Here is a 12279-nt window from a genome sequence, read left to right on the forward strand (position 1 = left end):
CATCATGGTCATAGATTAGCAACGCAGGATTGCAGCAAACACGCTCAATCATGGCTAAAAGCATGGCTACACCCTTTCAGCTTCGATGATACTGCTTCCATCACCGGGAGGAGACCAAATCTTCACCAATTTGAACCCCGTGGAGGACAGTAGTCTATTCCACTGCTCGATGTTACGCTCCATGCTGTTACAGAAAACAAGCATCTGCAGGTCCCAAAGTGCCGATAGAAATCCTGCATTCTTATCCGGCATAATGAACTCTTCGAGTATCAGCTTCGAGTATCCCTTCTTCATAGCATTTCGAATCTGCTCCAGTATAGCCCGGGAATGTGTATCAGACCAATCATGCAGCACGTATTTCATATAGTATGCGCGTGCGCCTGAGAAGTTAGCTTGGCTCTCCGACGGATCATTCCCCTTTTTTTTTCATAGAACCTACCTTGGATAGGCTGCTCTTTGAACAGATCAATCGGCACCTTCTCTATCTTCGCACTTACCTGGGCCTCCTCTAATACATGAGGCTGATCTTCAAGGACGAGTCGCCCCGGTGCATTGGGGTATTTAGCCTGGAAGGATTTCAGGTCGTGGCCACGACCGCCAGCAACATCAACGAAAAGAACATCGTTCTCGCCACCCTGGAACCCCTCGATGACCCGTTCTTGCACGGGGAACCAGTCAACCCAATCGGGTCGATCGCCACGGTCTCCCTCCATAAATGAGTTGAAACTCTCATTCAGATCGGGTCGGCTGGCAATCCATTCCCAAACGGGCATCTCCATCTGTTCACCGTATTGCAACACGCCCTTTCTAAGGTCGGTTGTTGGGTTGCGGAAATTTGTTTGGCGGAGGTATTCGGGCATCTTTGCTAGGCTTACGGCACCGCCATCAAAGCTGAGAGGACAACTATTGTCAGCGATCCATGTGAGGAATCCGAAGGCTGGCTAAAGGATGACTTACATCCACTTCATCGCCCCAATGCTGCCTTTGTCGGTGAGCTGGTGGGTCATGGCGGTGGCAGCGTAAGTCCTCACACCGACTTCGTCAACGTAGCCGATTGCCGTGAGAAGACGCAAGATCCGTTCTGGACGCACCCACGTTAGCAAAAGAGCTTTTAACTTGAAAGTTTGTTGACATACCCATTAACTCCATATCGGCCCCTTTGACCGCCGCTAGCTCTTCCAATGTGAGCGGGCCGCTTTCCTTGGAGAGAGTGGTGAATACGTCCATATCCATCGCGATCCGAACACAGGTGACCTGGACCGACTGAGGCAAGATTATTAACCCACTTCATCTTGGACACACGATAGGCATCGGATATCTTACCGAGAAAGCCATCTTGATCACAGCATCCCGGGGCTTCTCCAGAGACTGTGTCAGCCGATGCGCAGCAGCGAGCGCCGCTACACGATCAGCCTCACTCAAGTTATCCCTCGTATTGTCGGCAATCTTCTGCACCTGCCCCACCAAGGAGGCGAACTGCTTTGAATTTGAAATATCGACAGTCATGGTTGCATCCACTGATAGCATAGAAAAGACCTTTCGAGAGCTGGATCGTGAGAACTCTTCAGGAGGGACTGGGGGCTACGGCATGGTCTAAATACGAATCCTGAGAGCCACTTTGCCACGGGCCACAACGGGGTCATCCTCAATTTTGCGTTGCGATCCCAACTTCACTTTCTCCAGAATGAACTCTATTTCGATGCGGATGGCCGGGTTAGCCCGTAAGTTTGCACCGAGGGCGCATACCTCGGGTGATCAGGTTATAGTTCTTGCAGATGTCTTCGTAGATTGCGGGGGCAGAAGGAGCCGGGTCCGATCTATTGGCTCTGTGCTCTGGAGCCGGCGTGCTGAGAAAGCTGGTGACTACGGAGCATTCGGCGGGTGGGTCGAGGGGGGGAAAAAGCAAGCATACGCCAATCGTGGAATGACTATTTCCGGGCGCACGATCGACGATGGTCATGATTCGAAAGCCGAGAGATTATGGAGACTGGGACAAGATAAAAACTGGGAAGGATCGGGGGTCAGGCTCAAGGCGTCCATCGTGGTTGATATGGACCTTTGGTACCTGATTGGTTCGCCACTGCAGCAAGATCTACTAGAAATCAGCCAATAGGACTTGTTGTTGGGACGAATATTCCCACTAGCTCCAACGTTCCTAAGCGTCCTGGATATCCCGGCAAAAGAAACCTTGGAACCTGCCAGAGCGCTGCGTCATCTCCGGCTTCGAGAAAATTCAGGGAGACCTGGAGGCCGCTTGTTCCTATTCGATGATCATTTACCTTCTTTCAGCCCCCAGCTGCCGGACGGAGATACAGGATAAGCAGCCATGATCATCAGGACCCACCTTATGTTGGATCACTGCAGGGGTGATCCCGGCTTGCATGAATCTCCGACCTGCTAGCTTGTTGCTGACAGGATATCTGAGCCGACCCCAATCCACGCGAAGCTTCGGACTGCATACTTCGGGAAACTAGGACCAGGACCACAGCGCGGCTTAAACCCCCATCTTGCACGGGAGCGATGCTGACGGAATGTTGGAGTGACAACCCAATAGAGGTCGCAATGTTGGTTTCTTTCATTTGATTGGGAGTGGCTTCCCGGGCACATTTCCCTATCAGCCACAGATCGGCCCTGAAGTAGCGCCCGCTAGAAAGTGAGGCGTGTCAGCCAAGAAGGGGATTATGATGTTACATTATATACCCTAGGATATTGAATGGCCCTTTTGCTTCCTCCTCTTCTCCTTCTTCGTATTTGTCCCTGCTCTTTTCTGCTCACCCCTTCAGTGTTCTTGGCAACTAGTTCAGGGAATTGGTAGTTGGTAGTCCTTTGGTACTCGTTGGTAGTCTCTGCAGTGGTAATATGAAAATCTATTTTACGAGCATCTACATTACACGTGCCTCCCGGATGCAACCCACACTGAATCGAAGGCCGCTAGTTTATGCAAGTCGTGAGTACATCATTGTGTGCTAGCCAACACTTCTTTCTCTACGCCTATTTTTTCAAACCAATCACGGCCAGATTCCGGGGGCTCTCCCCATAGCCAAACACCGGCTCGACCCAGCACTCCTTGACCGAGTCATGCTCGCGCAGGAACTGCCAACGGTCCACGACAATGGCGGCCTCCACGAGCTGGGAGCTGAACGCCATCAGACTCCATGTGATGCTGAGGTTTTTCCTCGCTTGGCTGAATTCCGTCTCGTAGCGTCGGATTTCCTCATCCGTCATAACAGCGATTTTCGCCTCGACCTGACTTGCAAATGTCGGGTCTCGGCGAAGCTTGTCCGTTGCCGCACGGATATAATTGGGGAACGACTCGAAGGCGGCTTTGCGGAGGGACCCAAGGATCACAGGCTTGGGGGTATCCTCGGGATTTGACTCTTCGTACAGGTCTTTGGGAATAGTCGGTCGATCTATGACCCCCTTGTCAAGGAGGATACGCTGGAAAAGGCTGCGGTAGAAGTTCCGGGTAAAGAACGTCTCGGTGCCGCTGACATCCCAGTTGTAGGGGGGCTTGGCATGCCATGGAGCGGGCGGTGATGTTGAGCCGAATGCCCTGTATGACCTCTGTGCGGTAGTTCTCGTACAATTTGGACATTGGGAACCCGTGCGGGTCGTAGGAGGTGCCCGTTTCGTACAGCCGGGGGTGAATGGACCGAAGCACAGGCAGTTTGTATGTAGCAGGGCCAAGACGCTCGGTCAGCAAGTTGTAGCAGCAGCCTATCATGGCTACGGCTACAACTGAGGGGTTGAGTACAAGGGATCGCACACCGTGGTGGACAAGGTTTCCACATGAATGCAGAGATACTACCATGACCCGGGCGTCATCTGAGGCCTTTCCGCCAGACTGGGCTGGAGCAGCTAACTCGTTGGGGCAGGTTGCTGCTTGGCCGTCTTTCTCGCCTTGGTTTTCATCTGGGAGTGTCGATTGAGGAGGATTCACCACATGTCTGATGATTGGTTCCAGATAGCCATCCTCGATTTCATGCTCAATGTAGCTGATCAGCCCCGGGTTCTCAACAACCGGCGCCTCTTTGGTCTTCTTCCCTTGCTTCTGCGCGCTGGATGAGGTATCTTGCATTGAGCTAATATCACCCAGCATTTTGAACGAAGTGACATCTTCAACCGTTTCGTTGAATTCTTGAGCTTCATCGTCCTCGGCGCCGTGTCCCCGATCTGTAGCCTCGGGCTGCACACCATTGGTATCAGGAAGTGCCTCGGCTGACTTTTGCAGTCTGTCCTTCTTCTTCTTCCTCGGATTCATGACGTGAATCTCGGTTTTCTTCAACTTGGCGTCCATTCCCTTTGCGCCACTGATGTACTGATGCTTCCGTTCAATGGCAATAATATGTTTGTTATACGGCGGAGCCGCAAGCGTCCGACCCAGATAGTTTTGCCCAGATCCAAAATCGACAATGTGCGACACAGGTTCCCCGCGCCGCTCCTCCACTGTATCCGACAGCTCCGCCACCCATCGAGAGAAATGTTCCACTTCGTGCAGCTTCTTCTGGTTCATGCCCATGGCTATGTGAAAAGGCAGCTTCCGCCTCGGCTCGGCAGGCACAAAGTCCCGTCGGAGAGCGAATCGCTTGATATTGTGAATATACTCCAGTAAAGTCTGTGGAGGGAATGCGCCACCATTCCAGGTGCGCGTGCTAGCCGAGTCTTCCTTGGCTTCGTAGTAGCGTTTCAAGGCCGCAATGTCTTCCTTAAGTAGCAATCGCAATATGTCTTGGACTTCATGTGCTTCAAAGAAAGTTCTCCAGTCCTCGGGAAGTAAAGTTGTATACAAATCGGGTTCGCGTGTAAGGAAGTCCAGCATATGCACCCCGCCACATAAATTGATGAAGAGCGTCGAGGTGGTCATGAATGACAGGAGGCCCTCAATGTAGGAGTCTGCATCCTCCCACTCTTCGGAGAGCGGGAGGGGGCATCGAGGGGCCATGGCTGCGATGTAGGGGAATTGGCGCAAAAATTATCGCTCGATCGTGGGGGAAATCCTTATCGTATTTTTATCTTATCGACAGATCGCTGAGTCATCTAACGGGGTTCAGCCAAAGGAGACGGAAGTAAACAAACTCGATCTTGCCATGCGACAATAGATTGATGATATCTTTCGGAAACACTGGGGCCAAGTCACTATAGGCAGCTTGAGAAGGATACAAACCCACCGAGGAGAACGCAAGATGAAAAAACCTGATTGTCATTGCCTCGTCATTCATAGAGCAGTCCCGAAGGCTCCCTTAACCACATGCCTGTGCAAGTTCACTCACACCCACTTGAAATACAAATCATCATATCAGCCAAATGAGGCGCCTTACTGCTATATCCCTTGGTTTACTCGGCCCAGCCATGGTAGCAGTCAACCCGCTTCCACAGGCCGAGAAGGTCAGATATACACCGTCTCAAATAGCGCGCGCCGAGCTGACAATTTCAAAAACTTCAATTGAAATCCCTGGCCGAAATTTGTACCATGCGAGACATTCCCTAGCTTTTAAATTCCTCAAATTCTAACCTCCCTTAACCAGATACGCATCCTCTCCGAAATAGATCTAAATAGAACGCCCCCCTCTATACTAAGCCCATGTGGACCCCACGTGATCCGCCCCCGGAAGCTACGATGTACCAAAGCAACATCAAGCTGCCCCCATTTACCTCCCCAGAACCCAATACCCTCAACAATGGCACACGCTGACCCATTCCTCCAAGTCCAAGCGTAGGCTCCCCTTTCCGAGCCCTTCTTTCCTCTCTCCTTTTATCACCTGATCTAACCTCGCAACCAGGGACGTCCTCTCCACCATCCAATCTAGCCGCCCATTATTCTCCTCGTACCTCCGCATCCGCTCCACAGCCAAAAGCCCCAACAACCCGGAACTCAGCCAAGCGCGCTCCGAACTCGAAACGACCCTCACCGACCTCAGCGCCGACCTAGATGACCTCATCGAAAGCGTGCGCGCCATCGAAAGCGATCCGTACCGCTTCGGCCTCGAACTCTCCGAGGTCCAGCGGCGGCGCAAACTAGTCGACGATGTCGGCTCCGAGGTCGAGGCCATGCGGCAGGAGCTGCTGAAGACGGTGTCGGCGAACCCGGAGCCGGATCCGGCGGCGCTGCCGAATCCCACGGAGTTCGATGCGGCGCTGGAGGAGGAGGAGGGAGGGAGGGGGCGCGGGGATTTCTACGCTTCGATGGAGCTGCAGAGGCAGTCGGAGCTTATGCATGAGCAGGACGAGCAGCTGGATGGGGTGTTTCGGACGGTGGGGAATCTGAGGCAGCAGGCGAGTGATATGGGGAGAGAGTTGGAGGATCAGGCGGTCATGATTGATGAAGTTGATACGTTGGCCGATCGGGTTGGGGGGAAGTTGACGAATGGGATGGCCAGGATAAGGCATATTGTGAGGAAGAATGAAGGTGAGTTCCTATGTCTTCCTTCCTATGTCTTCCTTTTTTTTTTTTTCTTCTTTTTTTTTGGTGGTATGGTTGGGATACGAGGAAAATGTGGAAGATCAAACTAACTTTTTGGATTCATAAACTAGATACATGGTCCTCCTTCTGCATCGCGGCGCTGATATTTGCGCTCGTTATTTTATTAATTCTCGTTATCGTCCTGTGATTTTACATCAAAGAGGGGCCTCCGATAACCAGCATCACAAGCAAAGGGCGTTAAAAGGCGGACATTCATTCAAGCTTCAAAACAGAGTCAATCATTTTTTTGTTTTCTTTCAGTTCAGTTGCGGGCCTTCTTGCGGGGTCGCGATTCCTCACCCTCGCCTTCGGCTTCATCTTCGTCTTCATCCATCTGGTCCTCGAGATTCTCGAGGGCCTCGAGGTCCTCAATGTCGAGATCGTCAAGGTCATCACCCATCTCGAAAGATTGAACTGGCAAGGGTCAGCACAATCCGTCTTCCACATAACGCCCGTTACATCAACATACCATAGTACTGCATAGCATCGGCATACAGGTCCTCGGCGAGGGCAATGGCGAGGTCCTGACCATCCTCGAAGACCTCAGCATCCTCCAGGTCATCGATGTAGTCCTCATCATCTTCATCATCGTCGTCATTCTCGTCACCATCGACCTTCTCGCCCTTCAGGATCTTCTCGAATCGCTCATTGTCCTCCTTGGTAGCCTTCGCGGACTCCTCAGCCGAGACATCACGGCCGCGGTAGCCGAACCAGTTCCAGAAGCTCACGCCAACTGGGCTGGAAGGGTCAGCATCCTCGTCGTCCTCATCCTCTTCAGGCTCGTTGTCAAGAGCCTCAGCCTCAACCTCCTGGATCTTCTTCACCAGAGTCTCGTACTGGGGCAGCTCAGCCCGCTTCTTGCCGGCAGCCTTCTTCTCCGCCTCGAACAGGTCCACGGTAGCATCCAGAAGGCCCTTGGTGACATCCTTGCCCTCCTTCCAGTTAATGCGCACAGGGTCGGACACGAGACCCTCCCAGGTGCGGCTCTTCCCAGACTCGGTCTTGACGATCTGGGTGCGCCAGTAGAAGTCCTTGACGAGCTGGGTGTTGGTGAACCAGTCGTTCTCCTTGAAATCGAAGATGAAGCGCAGAGAGCGGGGCTCGCCCTCGCCCTTGTCGTTGAGCTCGAACCGCTCGACCTTCATGTTCTGCAGGGCATCACCCAGCACCTGGGCATCGACGGGCAGGATGTACTCGTCGATCTCGGCGGGGGGAGCTCGCGAACACGCGGACCCAGAAGTCGGGGGCTTGGGCGATGATCTGCTCGTCGCGCTTCTTGTACAGAGGGGCGAGGAGGGGGAATGTTGTGGCGCACTGCGAGAGTATGAGCGTTGTTTCATTCCAAGCGGTTTTCTGCGTGCATGGGGAAGGAGATAAGAGATCAATTGCAACCCGTTACCCGGTATTTTCTTCTCCCGATAAGAGATAGTAGAATTGGGGGGGAAACAAGAGGTAGGTGGAAAAGAAGGATAAACATACTCTGTTCAACCTCAGCACGAGCAAACTCCTCGCCCAGGTGGGCGATCTTCCTCTGAGCATCCACGGGGATGGAGGGAACCTCAATACGCTCCTCGAGAGCTTGGTCGGCAGACATTATGGCAGGGGTAGAATAGAATAGATGTAGTTTGTTAAAAGAAAAGACGGCTTTTTTTAAAGCGACTCAAGCCCAACTTTTGTGATGAATACGAAATCCCGGTAGATGGGGAGGGGTATCAGGAATGGTAGAAAGAGGAAAGAAAAAAAAAGTTAGGCAGGGAGGGGCATAAAAAAAAAGAAAATTCCACCAGGGCAAAAAAAAATGCGATCGGCGCAAAGCTCTGGACTTCAGGCGGAGAGCTGCGGTGTACCCGGGGCAACAAGAGCAGTACTTGGTTACAGTGGGGTTTTCGGTGGCAAATGATGTACTAAGAGGTTACTGGGAGTATCGCCCAAAACGGACGCAACTACGAGGCGGTGAGTCCTGATAAGTCGCCGCCTGGGGGGTGAGGTGTCGAAGGTGAAAATTCGAGTTTTCGAACGAATCGACGGGCAGCGCGTGCTGGGAGAAAGACATGGGTGTGTCGGGCGCGGCGATTGGTTCCCCTTGCAACGTGCTCGATCCCCGGGATGGCGTGAGGGAGATCACACGGGATATGAGGAGAATTGAAAAAAAAAGGAAAAAGAAAAGTAAAATACTTTCGAAATTGCTATAAGATTCGCGTTGTAATGGAGTCTATTGACCACAGCTACATAGATCCAATGGCGGGGATAGCCATACGCTGCATTAATCCGTGTAGGACCTGGCAGCCTATAAGTCCGGTCCCGAAGGGCTAGGACGCCCCCAAGCGACCCTTCCCCCCCCCACAAGGCTCTTAGGACAAGTACGGAGTACAGACGACTATGTACAACCAATCTCGGACATCCACTGAGCAAAAGCGCAAGAAGCCTCAGATCGCCGATTACCCCGCGGAACCAAACCGACCTCCCGCAGCGATAAACCCAGCCGATCCATCCAAACAGAACCCTCGGCGCCTCATATTGCTTTTTCCCGGCCCTCCATCGAACCTAAAACGCACGGCGGAGCGGGTCCCTGAAGAAAGGTACAAGAAAAAAAAAACAAGACACTTTAATTCAACGCCATGTCAACGATTTCGATTTTTCCTCGATCCCTCCGGAAATCCCCTCGCGGCCCATGCCCCGTCCAGGATAAGCTAGAGGGGGTTAGCTCGTGCCGCACTGCTCGGGCAACTCAGGGTTCTGGGGGAGACAGAGGCTAAGTAAAAAACCGGGGACTAAGTTGGGGCCCCGGTGAACCCCGGGTTCAGGCTACAAATACCGCAAACGGGGTTTACGTTGACGTGGTAAAGAGGCGGTCTGTGCAGGGAGTGCAGGGGAATGCAGAGAGCAGATAAGACGCAGCCAATCGCTGGGCTTGTCCATGTTGGAAAGCCCGAGAAAATTCGGGTCAGTAAGGGGGCTACAAGGTATGGTATCTAAGAGATGATAAGTAATTGAGTTGGGAGACCCGGGGGAAATTCGTAACGTCTTGAATTTGGCTTTTTTTTTTCGTCTTGTGGGATGGTTGAGCCAACCCCCGATAACCCGACAGATAGCAAAAACTTTTTTGGGTTGGAAGAAAACCCCCCAATTCTTGAGTCCAGCCCGGACGGCGTCCAATTAAGAACTGCAATAAAGGAAAGAATTATGTCCCATATAATTCCCATGCCCATTCGCCTGAAATGCAAAAATATTAAACCAGAACATAAAAGAGGGGAGAACCGAGGCCTTGAACGGCTTGACATGCACAGGCATCATCACTATGCATGTCCGGGGAGAATAGAGCAGTCATTAAGGGAGGAAAGAAGAAAAAAGAAAAAAGAGATAGGAAAGAAAAAAAGAAAAAAAAAAGCAAAGGGGAATGAGGCAGGATCAAAGGAGAGCAAATGAGAAGGGGGCAGAAATAACTCAAGACCGGACAACAAGCCATCAACCGCATCGGCAGAAACCTTATCAGAGCACGCAGAACTGGTCTCTGCAAAAGCAAAGATAAGGCTGCAGACAAAAGGTATTTTGGAGCAAACTCTTGACGTAATCCTTTTTTTTCTCGTTTTCCCTTTTTTTTTTCGTGTAATTTTTTGGGAGAACCTTTTCGGCATGAATGTAGATAAGATGTTCACAGCATCCAATCTAATCCATTGGCCTCTTCCTCCACAGGGAACACTTCGGAGGCATACTCTTCCATGTCTCGCCATCCCTGCCACAGGTGACGTGCCTCGTCTGTGACAGGGAGCGAAATGACCCCACCAGGTCCTTGCATCATCCCCTCGCCAGCTCCTTTACCACCAGCAGGTCCGAGGCCCTTGGGTGAGCCGGCGGCGGTCCGTGAGAACTCCGGTTGGGGGAAATAGGGCGCATTGAGCTGCCCGAAGAGGATTTCGAGGGCTTCCAGTTGCTCACGGTAGCCTGGCGGCACTTTGACCTTGATTTCAATCTTGGGGACGCGCACGTAGCGAACCGGGCGGCCGAGGGCGCGCTCAAAAGCAGCGCAGACTTGAACTGGCGAGAGCGTTTCAAAGGTGAGTGCGATACTAGAGATAGAAATGCTGTCAGCTGTGATCCAATTATATGCGGCGTGTGTCTTTGTTTTTTGCTGTTTTTTTTGGGTTTCTTGGCTCTTATCGTGCATACTTTGTGGAACCATGTTCAAGGGTGAAATACGAGGGTGAGAAAAGAAATGCGGGGAAACTTACCGGTGACCATGCCACTTCTTCGGCCCATCTTTGAAGATCTGGAGCAGCGCAGGACCGACATCGTGCTCCGCGTCCAGCCAGGGAAGCGGAGTCTCCGGGTCGAAGGGTGCGCGCCATTCAAAGGTCCCGTCCTCCAGCAGCTCCATTTGGAAGAGCGGGTAAGGGAGACTGGTGAAATTGTTGTTATAGATACCTGCGTAGACAAAGGTAGAGGGCAGGCCGAGCTGGCGAATGTAGTTCTCGACGGTGAACTTGGGCGCCCATTCCGGGACGGCGGGCCATGGACCATACACTGAATGGTCCGGCATACTGCTGTAGATATAGTGTGTGATGCTACCAGCCCTCTTGGCGGCGTCCGCTAAAGCGCGGCCGATGGCCACCTCATCGCCGGCCTGGGAAGTAGTGTTGATGAAGGCCAGGGAAGCGCCCTGGAACAGCGCATCCATGAGCTGGACATTACCGAGTAATGGGCCGTGGAAGAGGGTGACATTGGGCAAGGACTGGAGCTCCTGCGCAACGATGCCTTTGAGAGAATGGATCTGCGCGCGTACACTGTATCCTACAGCCGACGCGACCCGAACGAGGGAGGCAGCTTGCCGGCCAGTCGCATTGACGACGGCAATCGTTTTCTGTGGTTGTGTCATCCGGCTTCGGAGCCCCCCGGGGCTCTAGGTGGGAGATAGATGGGGGAGTAGAGTTATATCACGGAAGGAGGGAGAAGAGAGGAAATCAGAGAAAGTTGCGGGGGAGCAGGAAGAGGTTTCCAAGCCACTGATTAAAAGAAAATCCGGAGTAAGAAAAAGGCCTTGGCGACGACAGAAAAGGGTGTCGCGATAGTGGGGTACCTTGGAAGTTGGGAGGGCCCAGAGCCAGAAAATTGTATGTAACAAGAATCGCGATCAGACGGCGGGGATGATCCAGCTCCACTGAGGGATTATGTGATGGAAACAGTCATTCGAGTGCGATCTGCAAAGGAAAAGATGCCAGATTCCCTTTTTTTTTGGTGCTTCTCTGCCTGCTGGAAAACCCGAGGGGGGGGGGGCTCAAGGTTTGGTTCCGAAAACGAAAAAACGCGGAGAGGATAAGATAATCGATAAGAGATGCACACGGAGCAAGTAGGAGTATATGAACTCCTCGACCCCTGCACTTTGCACTTTCCTTCTTTCAGCTCCCCTGCAGGATACGATGGTGCATGAAACCTGGACCTTGGATATTTGTACTTTTCTGCTGTACGTCTATACCCAAAATGCCAAGACACCACTTATGCTCCCACTACTCCATACTGCCTCTCTTTACTCCGTATACGAGGCTATACCAGAATCATGCTATTTTATCCTATAATTGCCTCATTCGAAAAACGGGCCTTTACGATGACACCATTGCCTCTGGTTTTTTTTGTCTTTTAGCCCTAACTATTCTTTGGTTTGAAATTTTCATTTTTTATTTTTCTCTTTTGAGGTATTTCTTTACGTAAATCGGCAGCCAGTCGGCACCAACAAGTGACGGGAAGATCCTGAACCGGCCACACATCGGGACCCAGAGTCGGCGCCCCCATTGGAAGATTTTTCATGGTAATTATAGACCTCTTTT

General features: G+C 52.1%; 5 protein-coding genes across 5 annotated transcripts; 1 reads left to right on the forward strand and 4 right to left on the reverse strand.

Annotated features, from left to right (window-relative positions):
* Positions 1 to 66: 66 nt before the first annotated feature.
* Positions 67 to 1960, reverse strand: N7468_008210 (uncharacterized protein; the record flags this gene model as incomplete). The annotated part of the gene is made up of 7 exons (XM_058477506.1): positions 67 to 380; positions 440 to 891; positions 958 to 1081; positions 1137 to 1263; positions 1324 to 1581; positions 1633 to 1691; positions 1747 to 1960. 7 exons carry the CDS (start codon positions 1958 to 1960, stop codon positions 67 to 69), a joined length of 1548 nt encoding a protein of 515 aa, XP_058327851.1.
* A 1031-nt stretch (positions 1961 to 2991) lies between these two features.
* N7468_008211 (uncharacterized protein) lies at positions 2992 to 4942 on the reverse strand (the record flags this gene model as incomplete). The annotated part of the gene is made up of 2 exons (XM_058477507.1): positions 2992 to 3553; positions 3585 to 4942. The coding sequence occupies 2 exons, from the start codon at positions 4940 to 4942 to the stop codon at positions 2992 to 2994; spliced, it is 1920 nt and encodes a 639-aa protein (XP_058327852.1).
* A 736-nt stretch (positions 4943 to 5678) lies between these two features.
* On the forward strand, positions 5679 to 6608 carry N7468_008212 (SNARE domain protein; the record flags this gene model as incomplete). The annotated part of the gene is made up of 3 exons (XM_058477508.1): positions 5679 to 5713; positions 5781 to 6406; positions 6532 to 6608. The coding sequence occupies 3 exons, from the start codon at positions 5679 to 5681 to the stop codon at positions 6606 to 6608; spliced, it is 738 nt and encodes a 245-aa protein (XP_058327853.1).
* A 114-nt stretch (positions 6609 to 6722) lies between these two features.
* N7468_008213 (histone chaperone napB) lies at positions 6723 to 8054 on the reverse strand (the record flags this gene model as incomplete). The annotated part of the gene is made up of 4 exons (XM_058477509.1): positions 6723 to 6874; positions 6930 to 7774; positions 7860 to 7872; positions 7940 to 8054. The coding sequence occupies 4 exons, from the start codon at positions 8052 to 8054 to the stop codon at positions 6723 to 6725; spliced, it is 1125 nt and encodes a 374-aa protein (XP_058327854.1).
* Positions 8055 to 10112: 2058 nt separating this feature from the next.
* On the reverse strand, positions 10113 to 11333 carry N7468_008214 (NmrA family NAD(P)-binding protein; the record flags this gene model as incomplete). The annotated part of the gene is made up of 2 exons (XM_058477510.1): positions 10113 to 10527; positions 10690 to 11333. 2 exons carry the CDS (start codon positions 11331 to 11333, stop codon positions 10113 to 10115), a joined length of 1059 nt encoding a protein of 352 aa, XP_058327855.1.
* Positions 11334 to 12279: the final 946 nt, after the last annotated feature.

The sequence above is a fragment of the Penicillium chermesinum genome (assembly GCF_028974085.1).
Source record: "Penicillium chermesinum strain IBT 19713 chromosome Unknown utg000006l:1.0-2335141.0:1.0-2336784.0, whole genome shotgun sequence".
NCBI lineage: Eukaryota > Fungi > Ascomycota > Eurotiomycetes > Eurotiales > Aspergillaceae > Penicillium > Penicillium chermesinum.